This window comes from Saimiri boliviensis, chromosome 8 (assembly GCF_048565385.1).
Source record: "Saimiri boliviensis isolate mSaiBol1 chromosome 8, mSaiBol1.pri, whole genome shotgun sequence".
NCBI classification, from domain to species: Eukaryota; Metazoa; Chordata; class Mammalia; order Primates; family Cebidae; genus Saimiri; species Saimiri boliviensis.
Genome location: NC_133456.1, coordinates 32,031,988 through 32,052,718, shown reverse-complemented (window position 1 = coordinate 32,052,718; position 20,731 = coordinate 32,031,988). Strand labels below are relative to the sequence as shown.

The window sequence follows — 20,731 nt, the reverse complement described above, 5'->3', positions numbered from 1 at the left end:
TGGTAAAAGAAGGTAAGCCCTAAGGGACTGGGAAATAGGAAATGTGGGAGAGCTCAGATGGAAGAACAGCAACAGTGTGAGCAGCAGCCAAAGAACTGGGGACTTTTTTTAAGGTATTAGGTAGCAAAAGGAACCTTACAAATTAGTCTTCAGTTACCCAAAGGAGAAACAAGTTACGGAGTTAAAAATTTGCCTGTTAATATAACCTCATCTACAGGTTAGTAAATGCTGGGGCGTTTGAGCTGTATATAAAGGATTTCATCAGTATCTTCCCAACACCTACCCAAACCCTCCTACCCATTTCAAGTCCTCCCTCATCCCAGAATAATTCTGGGGTCATCTTAAGCATTCAGCTTTTCCACATACAGGTTAGAAACAGACTGTACAGCCATTTTCTTGGGCTTTCAGGCCTTGGTACCTTATCTTGATACCCACCACTACCTAACATGGGATAAGTAGCAACCCAGAGCCAGAAGTCAGGGGATCTGAATTATTCATTCAACAATTACTGAGCACCTACTACGGTTCTAGGTCTTGGAGGTATAGAGATGAATATATTTGGTCTTTGACCTCAAGGATAGTTTATTGAGACAGATTAACAAATAGGAAATTATGATGCAGCGTAGTGAGTGCTACAATGGGTGCCGAATCAAATCTTGTCTCCCAGAGTAGTTTTCATGGAGCTGTCGCTAATTCAGCTAGTCACTCTAGTCAGTCACTTCTTGGGGACTTATGTGTAGAATTTCCAGCTATCAAACTCCGTAAGTCTACTTACTGTACACTACCACACTATTACTACTACAGTGTGGCAATTATGATTTACAACTAGAAAGGAATAAAGGAGGTGACAGGATTGGCAGTAAGGGAGCATGCTTCTTACATAATGAAATTACACAAATATTGAGAATATTTAAAATGCATTCATTTTGCCGGGTGTGGTGGCTCAAGCCTGTAATCCCAGCACTTTGGGAGGCCGAGGCGGGTGGATCACAAGGTCAAGATATCGAGACCATCCTGGTCAACATGGTGAAACCCCGTCTCTACTAAAAATACAAAACATTAGCTGGGCATGGTGGCGCATGCCTGTAATCCCAGCTACTCAGGAGGTTGAGGCAGGAGAGGTGCCTGAACCCAGGAGGCGGAGGTTGCAGTGAGCAGAGGTCGCGCCATTGCACTCCAGCCTGGGTAACAAGGGCGAAACTCCGTCTCAAAAAATAAAAATTTAAAAATTAAAAATTAAAAATTAAAAAAATGCATTCATTTTAATGAAAACTATACTTCGAAGCATATGTTAGCAGAGGTAGTAACAGGAAATTATTGCTGGACTATCAAACACTCGATAGAAATTCCAGAAATTTTCCTGCCTTTTGAGAAGCAGTACACACATATGAACTAAAGGGGGTGAAATCTACCTCATGAAGACCTGTCAAAAAGCTGATTCTTCAAAAAAGTGTTCTCGAAATCTTGGTGTAACTGGCACCAAGACCCATTTCCAATGGCTCGTTTCTTTAGGAAACAGAACTGACAAGGTACAAACGGACCCCGCCCAGCCTGGAAGGCTGTCAGAGTAGGTTGGACTTGTTTTTGCACAAATTGCCTTTCCCTCTTTCCGTACTCCACTTGCACTTGAATATTGCACTTTCTTCCTCATTTAGGAGGGATTCCTGGCATTTTTAATACGCTAAATTACTTTAACCTGTTACCACTTCGAGCTGAACGTAACCAGCCGCAGACTCCGTTTGCATGACTCAGGAAGCACTGAGACACGGAGCAAAGGCCCGCCGGGATCACGCTGAGTTTCACCTCCAGCGGCCAACTCACTTCCGGGGGTGGACTCAGCACAACAGCTGCCCGACCCGCCCTCAACCGGAAGTGTTTTGGGCTCCGGCTTTGCCGTCGCCGTGCCCTCTGGCCTTTGCCCCGGTCGGGCGGGACTTCCTCTGTCTTGTTGACAAGGTCTCCAAAGTCAGGCCCAGGACGGAAGTCGTGTGTGTCGAGCTCTCCGGCCGAGGGTTAGCGTTGTCCAAATGCACGGGTTCTCACCTTGTACAGTTACGCTCTCCCACGACAAGCCCGCGAGGACTTGAAGTCCTGAGCGCCCAGGTGTGTCTGTCTGTAGGTCGAGAGAAGGCCATGGAGGTGCCGCCACCGTGTCTGTCTGCAGGTCGAGAGAAGGCCGTGGAGGTGCCGCCACCCGCATCGCGGAGCTTCCTCAGTAGAGCACTGGGTCCTTTCCCCCGAATCTTTGCTGCCGAACCTGTGACTGCCGATTCGGAGACCCTTGCGGAGCGTCAGCGGCCGCCTGCCTTCGTCCCAGAGCCCTATTACCCGGAATCCGGATGGGACCGCCTCCGGGAGCTGTTTCTCAAAGAGTAAACGTGCCTGGGGTCTGAGGTGGGGTGGAGGACCGCGGAAGCGATGTCCTGAAGCCTTGGTAACCTGGGTCAGCCTTAGGACGCCAAGGATGGTGTGCTTCACTTTAAAATTATATTTGGGGTTCTGATCATTGTAACCCAAGCTTAACGTCCTTTTTTTTTTTGGAAAGGATCTTGCTCTGTCGCCCAGGTAGGAGTGCTGTGGTGCGATCTTGGCTCACTGCAACCTTTGTCTCTCGGACTCAAGTGAACCTCCCACCTCAGCCTCCTGAGTAACCTGGACTACCGGCGCGGGCCACCACGCCCGGCTAACTTTTTAAAATGTATTTTTTGTAGACAGGGTTCGTGCCATGTTGGCCAGGCTGGTTTTGAACTCTTAGACTTAGGTGATCCTCCAGCCTTGGCCTCCCGAAGTGCTGGGATTACAGGCGTGAGCCACCGAGACGGCCCAAACTTGTACCTTTTTTATTTTTTATTTCTTTGAGGTTGAGTCTCTATCACCCAGGATGGAGTGCAGTGGCTCGATCTCAGCTCACTGCAGCCTCCATCTCTGGGTTCAAGCGATTCTCCTGCCTCAGCCTCCCTAGTAACTGGGATTACAGGTGCCCACCACCACGCCCTGCTAAATTTTGTATTTTTAGTAGAGACAGCCGCCACACTGGTCTTGAACTCCTGACCTCAAATAATCTACCTGCTTCCGCCTCCCAAAGTGCTGGGATTACAGGCGTGAGCGATCGCGGCTGGACTGTGTCTGGCCTAGAAGGGCAATTATTTTATAGTAACTTAATACCTCAGACAGCTATTAGATCAGTTTCAGGATGACATCTTGGAAGCTCCATTAGCAGTTCTAGCTTCTTAGGCATTTGAGAATAATAAATGGAATTAAATTGTAGCTTTTCCTTGTTACTTTAGATTGGCATGTGCCACCCACTGCATAGTGAATTTTTCCAGTGCGTCTTTTAAAAAGCATTTGTTTATTTATTTATTTTTTTGAGACGGAGTTTCGCTCTTGTTACCCAGGCTGGAGTGCAATGGCGCGATCTCAGCTCACCGCAATCTCCGCCTCCCGGGTTCAGGCAATTCTCCTGCCTCAGCCTCCTGAGTAGCTGGGATTACAGGCACGCACCACCTGCCCAGCTAATTTTTTGTATTTTTGGTAGAGACGGGATTTCACCATGTTGACCAGGATGGTCTCGATCTCTTGACCTCGTGATCCACCCACCTCGGCCTCCCAAAGTGCTGGGATTACAGGCTTGAGCCACCACGCCCGGCCGCATTTGTTTATTTTTTTATTTTTAGAGCCAGGATCTTTGCTGTGTTGCTATGCTGGACCTGAACTCTTGGGCTCAAGTCCTGCATAAGCCTCCTAAGTAGCTGTGACTACAGGCATGTGGCTCTGTGCCCAGCCCAGTGCTTTTATTAATACACCCCTATCAGAATATTTCATGACATTATTTAGTAAAATAGAGTTTAGATTTTTTGCCTTACATCCACGTTTTTATTCTTTCATGCATTGCCCTAAAATGTCACCAGTTGGTGTAATTTCTAAAAGTTAGCTTAAAATTTAAACACGGAAATACTGGTCTCTCTATCCAACTCACAAATTTTTCCTGTTTATAAGGGTAATGTATAGGTGTAATAGTCATCAAATAAAAACACCTTTAAAAAAACTTTTTATTGGAGTAGGCAATGCATTTGATAAAATGTACATAAGTATACTGATAAATGAATTTTCACAAACTGAACATAGCTATACCCAACACTCAGAAAGAAATGGCAACTATTATAACATCCCAAAAGCTCCCCTTGTGCCTTTTCCAGTCATTGTCTTTTCAGGAGTTGCCACTGTCCTAATTCTAACAGCATAGCTTAGTTTTGCCTGAGACTTATGTTCCTTTTAATATAACAGAACTGTTTAATTCATCTGTGGATTCTTCCTATGATGAAAAATGTAGTGTTAGCATTTGGGGTAATTCTGATTATATAGAGTTTTTGGAGAGCAGTGTCCATAAATTAATTCCAAACAACATTGTCTTTTTGATGTTGTAGTGAACAGCAGAAACTTTCAAAAGAACTTTCTGATATCTGTAAGGCGGCATTGACAGCAGGCGTCTTTGGCATGGTGTATGGAGGAGTACCAGCTTTTGTTAATGCTAAAGAACGATACATTGAGCAGAGCCAGGCAGAAGTTTATCATAGCCGATTTGATGCTGTGGTATGTATTGGTGGTCTAAAGGAATTTGGGACACACTGACTTAGCAATTCACTTTACACTTAATAATTCAGTTAGTTTGTGGGGATGGAGGGTTGTTTTAAGATGTCAGAGTAAAGAAATAAAGTCTATGCTTAGTAACTGAAAGTACTAATGCTAAAGTGCCTACATGTGGATTGAGAGACTATTTATCTTCAGAACAGGCATGTTTGGCATCACCACCGTGGCTTTTCTTTCTGAAATACATTTCTTCCAATCCCCTGCTAAATCATCAAGGCTCAACTGTACCATGTTTAACTCATTCATAAAGCCTCCATGAGTATACTAGCTCACACTAAAGCAATATTTAACATTTACAGTTTATGGAGTGCTAACTTATTTGTTACATCAGTAGATCTGTACATCAGTTCTTCTGTGACAATATTAAAGCTCAGAGACTTTTTTTTTTTTTTTTCTAAATGGAATCTTGCTCTGTCACCCAGGTTGCAGTGCAGTGGCACCATCTTAGCTCACTGCAACTTCCGCCTCCTGGGTTTAAGCAATTCTCCTGCCTCAGCCTCCCGAGTAGCTGGGACTAGCATGTACCACCACGCCCAGCTAATTTTTTGCATTTTTAGTAGAGATGGGGCTTCACTGTTAGCCAGGATGGTCTTTATCTCCTGACCTTGTGATCCGCCTGTCTCAGCCTCCCAAAGTCCTGGGATTACAGGCATGAGCCACTGCACCCGGCTCAAGCTCAGAGAATTTTTAACTTTTTCTTTATTCTTTTTTTTCCCTCCCTTTTAATTCAGCTAGGATGAAAGTGGGTGAAAATTTTTAATTTTTTCTTTTGAAATTACGGCAGGCTTGAAAGTTGCAAAAATAGTACAAAGAGTTCCTATATACCTTTCATCCAGATTCTCCACTGTTAACATTTTACCATGTTTGTTTTATCATTCTCCCTCTGTGTAATACGTATTAATTTTTTCTGAACTACTTGACAATAGGTTAGAGACATAATGAAGAGTTCAGTGTGTATTTCATAAAGACAAGAACATTCTCTTATATAACCACTATTATAATATCAAGTTCAGGAAATTAACACTGATATAGTACTATTATCTTATTTAAAGACCTGTAAATTTTGCTAGTTATCCCACAATATGATTTATTTTAAAAATAAATTGCCGGGCGCGGTGGCTCAAGCCTGTAATCCCAGCACTTTGGGAGGCCAAGGTGAGTGGATCACGAGGTCGAGAGATCGAGACCATCCTGGTCAACATGGTGAAACCCCGTCTCTACTAAAAATACAAAAAATGAGCTGGGCATGGTGGCGCGTGCCTGTAATCCCAGCTACTTAGGAGGCTGAGGCAGGAGAATTGCCTGAACCCAGGAGGCGGAGGTTGCGGTGAGCCGAGATCGCGCCATTGCACTCCAGCCTGGGTAACAAGAGCGAAACTCCGTCTCAAAAAATAAATAAATAAAAATAAAAATAAATTTTAAAAAATTTTTATTCAGAAGTTAGGCTTGAGTTCTTATTAAAAAATTAATTTAAACTTTTTTTTGGTCTAGTCCAGAATCTGTTGAATTTGCTTGTCATGCAGCTTTGGTCTCATTTAGTCTGGAAGAGTTTCTCTGTTTTTTTTTTGTTTTTGTTGTTGTTTGTTTATTTTTCATGGCTTTGGCTATGGTTAATTTATTTTGTAGAATATCCCTCAATTTGGGTTTGTTTGATGGTTTCTCCTGATTGCATTCAGGCTATGTTTTTTGACAGGAACACCCTAGAACTGATATTAAATCAAAAGCATGTGATATCTTTGTTCCTTTACTGGTGATGTTTACTTTAGTTACATGGTTAAGATGGCCTCTGCCAATTATACCCTGTAAAATTACTATTTTCCCTTTGTAATTTATAAGTATTTTGAGTACTTGTTAGTTCCTTTGAGACTATGTAAATATCCTACTTTTCATCAAATTTGTTTTCATCAAATGCTATTTTGGCATTTATAGTTAAAAATTTTTTTATTTTTTATTTTTTTTGAGACGGAGTTTCGCTCTTGTTACCCAGGCTGGAGTGCAATGGCGCGATCTCGGCTCACCGCAACCTCCGCCTCCTGGGTTCAGGCAATTCTCCTGCCTCAGCCTCCTGAGTAGCTGGGATTACAGGCACAAGCCACCATGCCCAGCTAATTTTCTGTATTTTTAGTAGAGACGGGGTTTCACCATGTCGACCAGGATGGTCTCGAACTCTCGACCTCGTGATCCACCCGCCTCGGCCTCCCAAAGTGCTGGGATTACAGGCTTGAGCCACCGCGCCCGGCAAAAAAATTTTTTTTTAAGTTATTTATTCATTTATTTTTTGACACAGGGTCTCACTCTGTTACCCAGGCTGGAGTGCAGTAGCACAATCTTGGCTCGCTGCAATCTCCATTTCCCAGGTTTACACAATTCTCCTGCCTCAGCGTCCCAAGTAGCTGGGACTGTAGGCATGTGCCACCATGCCTGGCTAATTTTTTTGTTTTTGTAGAGACAGGGTTTTGGCCATGTTGCCCAGTCTGGTCTCAAACTCCTAAACAGCATGCCCTCCTTGGCCTCCCAAAGTGTTGGTATTATAGGTGTAAGCCACTGTGTGTGTATATTGTATGTGTGTGTGTGTGTGTGTGTGTGTGTATGTGTGTGTGTGTACACAGACACACACAGATTTATCCGTCACATACAGAGATTTAACCATTATTAGCAATTCACCGCACTTGCTTTATCTTCTTGCTACTATGTGTACTCTCCCTCTTCTCTGTGTATGTGTATACACACATGGGAAAACACATACACACTTTGAACGTAACTTTTTTTTAATCCTTTAAGTCCAGGGATGCATGTGCAGGACTTGCAGGTTTGTTACTTAGGTAAATGTGTGTCGTGGAGGTTTACTGTACAGATTCTTTGATCACCCAAGTATTAAGCCTAGTATCTATCTATCTATCTGTATATCTGTTTGTCTGTCTATCTATCTAGTTTGTCTGTCTATCTATCTATCTATCTATCTATATCTATATCTATATATATAGATATAGATATAGATTTTTTTTTTTTAAGGCAGGGTCTTGCTGTTTTACCCAGGCTGGAGTGCAGTGGCGTGATCAAAGCTCACTGCAACCTCAAACTTCTGGACTTAAGCTTTCCTCCCACCTCAGCCTTCTGAGTAGCTAGGACTGCAAATGCATACCACCATGCCCAGCTAATTTAATTTTTTTTTTTTTCTTTTTTTGTAGAGACAGTATCTCACTGTGTTGCCCAGGCTGGTCTTGAACTTGTGGGCTCCAGCAATCCTCCTTCTTTGCCCCCCAAAGTGCTGAGATTACAGGCATAAGCCACCATACCCAGGAAGTTTTAGCATTTAATGATGATTCTTGCCTGAAAGATATGACTGTGTTGACCAAATGGGCATTTTCTAAAGTCTATCATTCTTTCTACATTTATTGCTTAGTATTATGCTCTAAGGAAGTGTTTTCCCTTCCCCCTCTATTTACTTATTTATATATCTCTTTATAATTTATTTCTATTAGTAGGTACTCGTGGATTCTTATTTTATATTGTAGATTTATAACTCGTTACAGGTTGAGCATCACAAATCTGAAATCCTGAATGCTGGGATTAGAAACTTTTTGAGCATCAACATGGCATTCAAAGGAGTTGCTCATTGGAGCATTTCAGATTTCAGTTTTTTGGATTTGGGATGCTCAACCAGTAAGTGTTAAATGCAAATATTCCCAAATCTGAAAAAATCCTAAATCCAAAACACTTCTGGTCTCATATATCAGATAAGGGACACTCAACCATTTTCCATCTCCTGGTAGGGTACACATGGAACTTTTACTTAAGCCTCAAAACTTAAGTAATAATATTTCTAGAGATTTTCTAGTATTTCTGTCTGTTTAGGTGTACCTGACTAATCAATAGCTAAAATTCCTCTACCACAGTTCTGGAAAAAGAAAATATGATGGTATCTTGGAACCTCACAGTTTTTTTAATTAACTTTAGCAATGTGCACATCGTGCTGCCACACGAGGCTTCATTCGGTATGGCTGGCGCTGGGGTTGGAGAACTGCAGTGTTTGTGACTATATTCAAGTAAGTTCACTCTGAATTGTGAGATGGTGAATTTTCTTGATATTGTTTTAGAAGTGTATCTTATGAGCGGGTGGGATTATGAAAACTGAATATCCACATGAAAGTGATTCATAATACCTTTTTTTCAAGAACTTTTGTTTATATAAAAGACTGGTGTAGTTATGGTTTTACATCCATGTCTGGAACACATTGAAGAGGCCTAGGCTAGGACTAGAGATTGATACAGTAGGCCTTTCTAAGTCTATTAAGTCAGCAAAAATAACACTCAAAAAGGTAAATGGGATATGCTTTAAATATTATATTTTCCTTGTCGCTTTTTCCTAGCACAGTGAACGCTGGTCTGAATGTATACCGAAGTAAAAATGCCGTGAGCCATTTTGTAATTGCAGGAGGTAAGACATTTTTGTTTATATTTTTCAATCTTCTCAAATATAGCTTAGAAAATATGTGAAGATTTATAAATCAGAACTACTGAGTTCTTTGGTTGGCTTCCCATCACATCTCATCAACATTCATGCAAAATGTGTTTATAGACAGTGTTGTGCTTCACCCTTGGTTTACTCAATGAGCAAAATAGCAAGGCCCTTTCTTTCTCTGGATTTTAGTGTCTAACATGTATGCGATAAAACAGGTTGCTATGATAGAAAGTAACAACACGGTGAAACAACAGGATCTCATTTGGACAGGGTAGTCAGAGGCCTTTCTGAGGCAGTGACATTTAAGCTGATACCCAAAGAATAGAAATGAACAAGCCTTGCAAGGAAGAGGGGACGTCAAGGGGGAAGGCTCTAAGGTAATACATTTCCTCAAAAGCAGGTTAATAACCTGGTGAGTGTGAAGGGAAGAGTAGCTTGAGATGAGATTGGTGAGGACTATAGGGGACTAGATATTTTATGGTAAGAACTTGGATTTTATTTTAAAGCTCTCTGCCTCTAGTCTTTTAAATGAGCATTAAAAATAGAAAGTACAATGGTGATAACCAGGGACTGGATATTGGGTTGGGAAGATGTTGGTCAAAGGTTACAAAATTTTATTTACACAGGAGGAATAAGTTCAAGAGTTCCATGTAAAACATGGTAACCATGGTTAATAACAGTGTATTGTATACTTCAAAATTGCTTTTTAAAAGTAGATTTTGGCAGGGCACGGTGGCTCAAACCTGTAATCCCAGCACTTTGGGAGGCCAAGATGGGTGGATCACCTGAGGTCAGGAGTTCGAGACCAGCCTGGCCAACATGGTGAAACTCCATCTCTACTAAAGATACAAAAAACAGTCAAGTGTGGTGGTGGGTACCTTTAATCCCAACCACTCAGGAGACTGAGGCAGGAGAATTGCTTGAACCCAGGAGGCGGAGGTTGCAGTGAGCTGAGATCGTGCCATTGCACGCCAACCTGGGTGACGAGAGAAAATCCATCTCAGAAAAAAAAGTAGATTTTAAGTATTCTCACCTCAAAAAATGGTACATGAAGTGATGTATATGTTAATTATCTTGATTTGGCCATTCCACAATATACGCATATTTCAAAACATATTGTACACCAATTGTATACCTTATGTGTATAATTTTTACTTGTCAGATTTAAAAAATAATGTTTAAATGAGCATTCATTTCAGAAAGGTAAATTAAATTCACCACCATATATACTCAAATCACTCATTAAATCATGTACATTCTCTCTCTTTTTTTTTTTCTTTTTTGAGATAGAGTTTCACTCTTGTTGCCTAGGCTGGAGTGCAATGGCATGAACTCGGCTCACCGCAACCTCCACGTCCCGGTTTCAAGTCATTCTCCTGCCTCAGCCTCCCAAGTAGCTGGGATTACAGGCATGCAGCACTATACTTGGCTAATTTTTTATATTTTTAGTGGAGACAGGGTTTCTCCATGTTGGTCAGGCTGATCTTGAACTCCCGACCTCAGGTGATTCTTCCGCCTTGGCCTCCCAAAGTGCTGGGATTACAGGTGTGAGCCACCGCATTCGGCTTAAATCATGTACATTCTCTTAGGTACACAAACACATACGTATTCTGAGCATAATCATTTTTAAATGTTTTATTTGGAAATAAGCTTACAAAAGGTTGCAAAATAAAAATAATACAAAGAACAGTCTTTATCCTTCACATACAAAGATTTATCCATTGTTAACTATTCACTTGCTTTATCTTCTTGCTACTACATGTACTTTCTTCTCTGTGTATGTGTGTACACACATGGGAAAACATACACAATTTGAACGTAACATTTTTTTTAACCTTTAAGTCCAAAGGTACATGTGCAGTATGTGCAGGTTTGTTACTTAGGTGAACGCATGTCATGGAGGTTTGCTATACAGATTCTTTGATCACCCAAGTATTAAGCCTAGTATCACTTGTTTTTCCTGATCCTCAAACAACATTTTAATGAAAACTTTTTAAAATATAAAACTAGAAATAGGCATTAATAGCATTGGAGCAGACACAATGTTTTATTTTTAAATTTGCAAGCATTTTTACATGGGTCTTCCCCCTTTTACTTCCTTACTTGCTCCTGCTGTTACATTTTCTGTCATCTACTCTTAAATGTCAAAACTAGGCGGGGCACAGTGGCTCATGCCTGTAATCCCAGCACTTTGGGAGGCCCAGGTGGGCAGGTTGCTTGAGTATAGGAGTTTGAGAACAGCCTGGGCAACAAACATGGCAAGACCCTGTCTCTACAAAAAATACAAAAAATTAACTGGGCATGGTGATTCATCCCTGTAGTCTCAGCTACTCAGGAGGCCAAGGTGGGAGGCTGGCTTGAGCCTAGGAGGTTGAGGCTACACTGAGCTGTGATTGTGCCACCTCTTTCCAACCTGGGCAACAGAATGAGACCCTGTCTCACACACACACACACAAAAAGTCAAAACCAGTAACCAAGGAATGATACGGTTTTGCTCTTTATTCTCTTTCCACTTCTACTCCTAGTAATTATACTGCTACTGTCATATCTTCCCTGTTTCTAATCTTGATGTGCTCTCCATCTAACCTAGTTACATTTTTAAAATATGAATATAATTTTGCCACTTTTCTGTTTAAAAGTCTTCAATAGTTTTCCATCACTTAAATGTCGATTCTTGATCTGGCCTCCATGCACCACCACTCTTTTGCTTTCACTTTACGATCTCCTTGAATTTCCCAGCATCTTCTTGCCTTTTGTGAATCAGTCCCTCTTCTCGAATACATTTTATCACTACCACAATTATTTTGTTCAGCTCCTACTTAACCTTACCTTTCAAAGACTAGATCATTTGTCAGCCACAGCTTCCCTAGAAAGTTCTCCCTAGTCATTTTCCTATGTTTAGTTCTATTTAGGTGTCTTTGCCCTCTGTTCACATACTTTACTATTTTTTTCTTTGTCTTTGATTTTTTGCAGTTTGGAAATGATATGCTCAGGTGTAATGTTGAGGAGCATTTGCTGTGCTTGGTGTTTTCTGAACTTTTTGGATCTGCAGTTTGTTGTCTGCCTTAATTTAGGATAAATTCTCAGTTATTGTTTCAAAGATTTCTTTAGCTTTCACTTCTGGTATTCTAATATACTTATGTTTTGCCTTTGGTAATTGTCTCACAGTTCTTAGATGTTTTGTTCTATGTTTATTTTTGGTGGGGGAGGTCCCCATCCTTTTTCTCTTTGTCTTTTGGTTTTGGAAGTGTCTGTTAATATGTCTTCAAGCTCAGAGATTCTTTACTCAGCTGTGTCCAGTCTACTATTCTTCAATTCTGTTACAATGGGTTTTTTAATTTGTCTTATTGCTATCATTTTCATTTGATTCTTAGAATTTCCATCTCTCTGCTTATATTGCCCATCTGTTCTTGAGTACTGTCTATCCATCAGAGCCCTTAGCATATTAGTCATAGTTGCTTTAAACTCTTCATGTGATAAGTCCAGTATCCCCACCATATCTGAGTGTGGTTTTGGTGCTTCCTCTGTTGGTCTTACTTGCTTGGTCTCTTCAAACTGCTTTTTCCTTTTAGTATGCCTTGTAATTTTTTTCTTGATAGCTAGACATGATGTACCTGGGTAAAAAGAATTGTAGTAAATAGGTCTTTAGTAATTTGGTATTAAGATATGGGAAAGAGACAATGTTTTACAGTCCCATGAGTAGGTTCTTAGTCTTTTAGTGAGCCTGTGCCTCTGAAATGTTAACTTCACAAGTGCTTTTCCATTTTTTTCTCTCCTTTGGTGGAACAGGATACTACAGTGAGTTGGAATGCGTATTTCCCTTCTTCCACATGGGAGACTAGAGCAGGTTGCATTTGGGTATTCCCCAAGTTGGTTAATCTCTGACAAAACCCCAATAGGTTGGGCTGTGCAAAACCATTTATCTTGAGGGCAGACCTTGGTAAGAATAACAAAATGTTCTGGCATATTTCTATATGGTTACTTTTCTCCTCCCCCTGCCGGAAGCCTGGGGGATTTTTCTCAGATCTTTACTGGGAGAACTTGGTAGAGCTCCTGGAGTGTGAGAACCCTCTGTGACTGGGCACCCTACAGCTTTTAGGTCTTAGACCGTTCTACACTGAGCTTCCAGCAATTTACCATTTTCCTACTCTGGTACTGGTTTCCATGGAAGTTTCTTCTGCTCATGGGTTTCTGCTCTAATAAGGTGTGATTCTCTGTATTTATCTGTCTGTCTCTCCTATTTAGAGGGCAGTATTTTACCTATGATCTCCCTTCTTTGACGGATTTAAGAAGAGTGGTCAGTTTTTCATTTTGTTTAGCTTTTTACTTGTTGTTAGGAATAAGTGATAAATTAACTTCTCACATGCCGCACCAGAAACTGGAAGTCTCCCTTTCCCTTTTTGCCCCACATCTTGACAAGCTGATAAGAAAGCCCAAGTGCTACCTTGATTGACACCAATAGGAAGTTTCAGTCATGCAGGCAGGCTCAGGACTACATGAGGGAACTCTTGCTCTAGCCCCACCTTCTAACCAGTGTAAAACCACAAGCCAGTCACTCACCCTTCAGGCTCTCAAACCATTCTGGGACATGCTTGGGATCCTGCCTTGCTCTCCCTCAAAGCCTCATTATGAGTATAATAATCCTTTTGGCGTCGTTTTAGTACATCTTGGTAGTTTGGCATCTCAATATCTGATTCAAATTTTGGGAGGGGTGTTTATTGTCTCTGGAGGGTAACCCACAACATCGTGGATGTAGAAAATCCAAATGAATTGGCTGGGTGCAGTGGCTCACACCTGTACTCCCAGCACTTTGGGAGGCCAAGATGGCTGAATCATCTGAGGTCAGGAGTTCGAGACTAACCTGACCAACATGGAGAAACCCTGTCTTTACTAAAAGATACAAAATTAGCTGGGTGTGGTGGCAGATGCCTGTAATCCCATCTATTTGGGAGGCTAAGACAGGAGAATTGCTTGAACCCAGGAGGCAGAGGTTGCAGTGAGCCAAGATATCACCACTGCACTCCAGCCTGGGCAACGAGAGCAAGACTTCGTCTTAAAAAAAAAAATAAAAAAATAAAAAAAAAAAGGGCCAGGTGCGGTGGCTCACACCTGTAATCCTAGCACGTTGGGAGGCCAGGGTGGGCAGATCACAAGTTCAAGATATCGAGACCATCCTAGCCAACATGGTGAAACCCCTTCTCTACTAAAAATACAAAAAAAAAATTAGCCGGGCATGGTGGTCCGTGCCTGTTACTCAGGAGGCTGAAGCAGGGGGATTGCTTGAAACTGGAAAATGGAAGTTGCAGTGAGCCGGGACTGTGCCACTGCACTCCAGCCTGGGGATAAAGCGAGACTCCGTCTCAAAAAAAAAAAAAAAAAGAAAATCCAAATGAATTAAAACCATTGGAAGGCCAGGTGCAGTGACTCGTGCCTGTAATCCCAGCACTTTGGGAGGCCAAGGCGTGTGGATCTCTTGAGGTCAGGAGTTCGAGACCAGCCTGGCCAACATGGTAAAACCCTGTCTCTATTAAAAATATAAAAATTAGCTGGGTGTAGTGGTAAACGTCTGTAATCCCAGCTACTTGGGAGGCTGAGACAGGAGAGTCGCTTGAACCCATGAGTCAGAGGTTGCAGTGAGCCGAGATCATGCCACTATACTCCAGCCTGGGCCACAGAGTGAGACTCCATCACAAAAAAAACAAAAGGTTAAGCATAATTTACTGTGTGACTTAGCAATTCCCTGTCATCTATTCGGTTGGATATTTTCATCAGTAAAAAACTGTTACATGCTACAGACATGCTACAAACTTCAAAAACATTGTTAAGTAAAAGCAGCTAGACACAAAAAACTTCATAATATATAATTCTTTTCATAGGAAATGTCCAGAATAAGCAAATATGTAGAGTTAAAAAGTACATTAGTGATTACCGGAGGTGAGACTGGGAACCAGGAGTAACCACAAATGGGTATGGGGGATCTTTCTGTAATGATGGAATCATTTTAAAATTGGATTTTAGTGATGGTTGTATAACTAAATTTTTTTACTAAAAATTAGTGAATTTTACATTTTAAGTGAATTTGGGGTTATGTAAATTATACCTCAGTAAAACTGTTAAAAATACATTAATACAGAAGGGGAAAAAGACAATGCTTTTAGACAGGAGGAAACAAAATTGTCTGTGTTTGTAGATCATATTTTAAAAGATGACTTGAAAGATTGTTGTTGTCATTAAAGTATAAATAATAGAAATGGGGGAATAGTTGATAGTTAACCGTATTCTACTTTATAAATTGAAAGCAATTCAAATCAAAATTACAGACTTTTTAAAAAAAAGATACAATGTCTAAATTATATCTAAAATGCTGATTATATGAGCATAGCAAAGATATTTCAGAGAAAAATAATGAGGGGCCTTGCAAGTGTAAAATTAAAATGTGTATAAAGTTTCCATAAAAAGGACAGTGAGGTATTGGTACATCTGTGGAATAGAATTCAAAGATCAGGAACAAAACCAAGCACACACAAATAAGTAAAGGTGATATTTTAGATTTTTTGGGAAAGAATAGACCCTTCGTGGGCTGGAACAATTATTAACTATTTGGAAAGCAATTATAACTACTCAGTACAACAGTATTAGTTAACATTTATTATGGTGCTTATGTAAAACATTCACAAAAGATTAGGGAAAATATATATGTACATATGTCTCTGATTTCTGGGTGGGAATCTAAATAAATATGTACGTATACACAATTGACCTTTGAACAACACTGAAAACAGCTATGAACACAATGCTGACTTCTGCCCTGTGCAAATCCACATATAACTTTTGACTCCCTAAAAACCTAACTGCTAATAGCCTACTGTTCTCCAGAAGCCTTAAAAATAACATAAACAGTTTCTTCACACATAGATTGGTATCTACATGTATTTCATGCACTTAAAGACGTACATTTTTCTTGATTTTTTTGATATTTCTAGACTAGACTGTCTATGAGTTTTTTCAAATTAGTGCATATCTCCAAAACATTTTCAATATATTTATTGAAAAAAAAAAATCATGTGGCTGGGCATGGTGGCTCATGCCTGTAATCCCAGCACTTTGGGAAGCCAAGGTGGACAGATCACTTGAGGTCAAGAGTTTAAGACCAGCTTGGCCGACATGGTAAAACCCCATCTCTACTAAAAAATACAAAAAATTAGCCAAGTGTAGTGGTGCGCACCTGTAGTCCCAGCTACTTGGGAGACTGAGTTGGGAGAATAGCTTGAATCTGAGAGGCGAAGGTTGCAGTGAGGCAAGATCATGCCATTCACTCCAGCCTAGGCAACAGAGTGAGACTCTTGGTCTTAAAAAAAAAAAAAAAAAAAGAAAAGAAAAGGAAAAAGAAATCATGTATAAGTAAATCTGCACAGTTCAAACTCATGTTTATCAACTCTATATATTTTTAAGTGTAAGAATTAGGAAATATATAGGAAACACAGTTTTGGCCACATAGAAGTTTTAAACTTATCTATGTCATAAATACTATAGAAGACATTGAATGTAAACAACTCCAAAATAATATTATATGCAGGTAATGGATAAAAGCCCTAATACATCAAAAAGAAAGGATAGCTCAAATGAAGCTTGGACAAAGGACATGAATTTGTAATTCACAGAGGTATCACAAATAACTTGTAAACCTAATGAAAAACAACTGCTTTTCGGCCGGGCGTGGTGGCTCAAGCCTGTAATCCTAGCACTTTGGGAGGCCAAGGCGGGTGGATCACGAGGTCAAGAGATCAAGACCATCCTGGTCAACATGGTGAAACCCCGTCTCTACTAAAAATACAAAAAATTAGCTGGGCATGGTGGCGTGTGCCTGTAATCCCAGCTATTCAGGAGGCTGAGGCAGGAGAATTGCCTGAACCCAGGAGGCAGAGGTTGTGGTGAGCCGAGATCGTGCCATTGCACATTGCACTCCAGCCTGGGTAAAAAGAGGGAAACTCCGTCTCAAAAAAAAAAAAAAAAAAGAAAAGAAAAAGAAAAACAAGTGCTTTTCTGTACTAATCAGAGAAATGCAACTTAAAATTACATACTACCTCTGTCCTGTCAAATTGGAAAAAATAAGAGAATGCAAAAGACTAGATTAATGCATACTTTTATTTGGAAAATAAGTTTATGCATCCTTTTTGAATAGCAGTTTAGTAATTTAAGTCAAAAGCCTTAAAAACATTTGTACTGTTTGACCCAGAAATTTCATTTCTGTGAGTTCATTCTAAGGCAACAATTGTATAAAAAGATGATTTGTGGAAGGATTATCATCACACCTTTATTTAAAGTATCTATAAAGAGAAAACCTATGTATTAGACAAAAATTTGTGGTACCTCCATGCAATGGAACCATGTGGAAGAAAACTTAGTGATACAGAATTTAATAATATGTTCTGTGAAAATTTTAGTATGTACAGCATGGCCCCAGTTTTTTGTTTTTTGGTTTTTTAAATTTTGATTGGAGGATCAGAAAAAAGGACTAACTCATTACTCTAGGTAATGGGATCAAAGATTATTTTGGTTCTTGTTTTGAAATTTCTTAAAATGAATATATAGTACTTAAAAATGTAAATCTCAAATGTTATTTCTTTTGTTTTTTGAGACAGAATCTTATTCTGTCACTGAGGCTAGAGTGCAGGAGTATGATATCTGCTCACTGCAGCCTCCACCTCCGGGGTTCAAACAATTCTCATGCCTCAGCCTCCTGAGTAGCTAGGATTATAGGCCTGCACCACCACACTCGGCTAATTTTTGTATTTTTAGTAGAGACAGGGTTTTGCCATGTTGGCAAGGCTGTTTTAGAACTCCTGACCTCAAGTGATCTGCCCATCTTAGCCTCTGAAAGTGTTGGGACTACAGGTGTAAGCCAGTGTGCCTGGCCTCAAATGTTATTCTTTAAAAAGTGTTACCACCTTAGATGGCATTAGTTGCATTGTGCATAGTGAAAGGAAAACGAATGAGCATGATTGATGCACAGTCCCAGCAGAAAGGAAAGAAGTCTGTCTGTGCTCTGGTCACCAGCGTTGTGGGCCAAATGCTGCTTGCTTGTCGCCCTACCTAAGTAGTGCTGTATAGCAGTAAAGAGAGTGAGTCTAGGGAAAGGCATAAACTGGAGGGGCTAGTGAAGGTTTTTTTGCTTTTAAAAATTTTCCTTGAAGAAAAAAGAAATGACAGAAAGAAAAGGGGGAAAATGTTTTCAAATTTTTAAGGAGAGATGGGCAAAAATGAAGCAGAATGATTGGATCCATAGAACAGATTGGAGATTTATTTTTGTAGAAGGGATGTTTCTTCCTTTGAATCTGCAGAGTAGATGGGAAGCTACCTGTGTTGGCATTTTAGATTCAGTAAATATCAGCTGTAATAATATTTTAACATTGGGTTCAGAAAGTTCAGTTAGGGATTTTTGCCCTTTTTATAGAAGGAAAATTTTAAAATAGGATTCTCATATTTAAAGATGATTTAATATTGCCTTTCTTGTTTTTAAATAGCTGTCACGGGAAGTCTTTTTAGAATAAACTTAGGCCTACGTGGCCTGGTGGCTGGTGGTACACTTGGAGCATTGCTGGGGTAAGCATTAACATGGCTTGATTTTAAATTGGCACAACTTTCGTTAATGCCTTGCCTATTAAAAAGTCTCACTTATTTTCAAAGAAAATTTAGTCCTTAGAATCGATAAAAGATCTCTAGTCTTGTATTGGCAGTAGCTTTGACTGTCCAGTTCTAATTCTACCCCAATAGCTTATCTTGTTTACAGTTTTTATTTATAGTTTATTTTACTTAAAAGTTATCACATTTTACTTAAAAGTTATCACAATAAATAACAATGATTCAATACACCTATCTAAGATAGGGCCCTTATTCAAAATTCCTTTTTACTGGGTAAAACTGTTTAAATATTGCTAACCCCTGAAACTATAGTTTGAACAGAGGTATTTATGGGAGAAGGGAAAACTAACAAATAGTTAACAAGCATCTCCTTCCTTAACAAGCCCTCCCTCCCTTCCTTTCTTCCTCCTTTTCTCCCTTTCTCCCTTCCTTCCTTTTGTATTTTTAGTAGAGTCAGACTTTTTTTTGAGACGGAGTTTCACTCTTGTTACCCAGGCTGGAGTGCAATGGCACGATCTCGGCTCATCGCAACCTCCGCCTCCTGGGTTCAAGCAATTCTCGTGCCTCAGCCTCCTGAGTAGCTGTGATTACAGGCATGCGCCACCATGCCCAGCTAATTTTTTGTATTTTTAGTAGAGATGGGGTTTCACCATGTTGAGCAGGATGGTCTTGATCTCTTGACTTCGTGATCCACTCACCTTGGCCTCCCAAAGTGCTGGGATTACAGGCTTGAGCCATCACGCCCGGCCTGAGACACTTTTACCATGTTGGCCAGGCTGGGCTTGAACTCCTGACCTCATGATCCACCCGCCTCGGCCTCCCAAAGTGCTGGAATTACAGGTGTGCGCCACCACACCCAGCCAAAATGCATATTCTATAAAAATTTTGGGTGAGATTTAGTTTGTTTCGCTTAATACATTTTTAAAAAAAATGTTATTCCCCACCTTTTTACTTTGAACAATTTCAAACCTACAGAAAAATTGAATCGATTAGTATATTGAAACCCCATGTACCCTTCACCTGGATTCACCAATTGTTAGCACCTTGCCGATGTTTTCCGTATCTCTCAGTGTGTGTGGGATGTGAATATATTTCTTTTTCTTTCCTTTTGCTTCTTGGCTAAACCAATTGAGAACTCGTGACATTTTACCCCCATATATATCAGCGTGTATTTTCCAGGATGAAGAATACTCTTCCATGAAATTGTAATACAGTTGTCACAGTAAACATAGTGCATAGTGAAAGGAAAATGAATGAGCAACTATCTACGTTAGGGCCTATATTCAAAACTCCTCAATTATCATACTAATGCCCACAGTGTTTCTCCATTTTGTTTGATTATCCCATCATGATTAGATTTATGTTTAATGTGTTTTTGTCAGGAATACAACATAGATGAAGTTGTAGCCTCAGCATATCACATCAGAGATAATTCTGTTACCCATTATAAGTAATATTAACTTGAATTACTTGATATATTGGTTTTCTACTGCTGTGTAACAAATTACCACAAACTGAGCATGTATTGCATATAAAACAACACCCTTGTAGTTCTGTAGATCAGAAGTCTGGGTAGGTTTCTCTGCCCAAGGTTTTACAAGGCCAAAGTCAAGGTCTTGGCCAGGCTGGACTCTTACCTGGAAGCTCTGGAGAAGAATCTGTTTCCAAGCTCATGTTCTTGACAGAATTTAGTTCCTTGTGGCCAGACACAGTGGCTCACACTTAAAATCCCAGGTCTTTGAGAGGCCGAAGCAAATGGATCACTTGAGGTCAGGAGTTCAAGACCAGCCTGGCCAACATGGTGAAACCCTGTCTCTACTAAAAATAGAAAAATTAGCCAGGCATGGTGGCAGGAGCCTGTGATCCCAGATACTCGGGAGGCTAAGGCAGGAGAATTGCTTGAACCCAGGAGACAGAGGTTGCAGTGAGCCAGGATCATACCACTGCACTCCAGGCTGGGTGACAGAGCGAGACTCCATT

The 20,731-nt window shown here is 40.4% G+C and overlaps 2 protein-coding genes across 2 annotated transcripts in view; one reads left to right on the top strand and one right to left on the bottom strand.

Moving 5' to 3' along the window:
• Positions 1 to 1,758: 1,758 nt before the first annotated feature.
• TIMMDC1 (translocase of inner mitochondrial membrane domain containing 1) overlaps positions 1,759 to 20,731 on the top strand; it is a 30,264-nt gene continuing 11,291 nt past the window's right edge. Inside the window, exons 1-5 of the mRNA XM_003935486.3 lie at positions 1,759 to 2,372; positions 4,425 to 4,590; positions 8,605 to 8,693; positions 9,018 to 9,085; positions 18,634 to 18,712. Coding sequence (XP_003935535.2) covers positions 2,134 to 2,372; positions 4,425 to 4,590; positions 8,605 to 8,693; positions 9,018 to 9,085; positions 18,634 to 18,712 — 641 coding nt within the window. The 5' untranslated portion in view covers positions 1,759 to 2,133. The remainder of the gene's footprint in view (positions 2,373 to 4,424; positions 4,591 to 8,604; positions 8,694 to 9,017; positions 9,086 to 18,633; positions 18,713 to 20,731) is intronic.
• Positions 10,833 to 20,731, bottom strand: part of CD80 (CD80 molecule) — a 50,948-nt gene continuing 41,049 nt past the window's right edge. The window contains exon 6 of the mRNA XM_074404319.1: positions 10,833 to 12,723. The gene's annotated coding sequence lies outside the window, so the exon portion shown is untranslated. The remainder of the gene's footprint in view (positions 12,724 to 20,731) is intronic.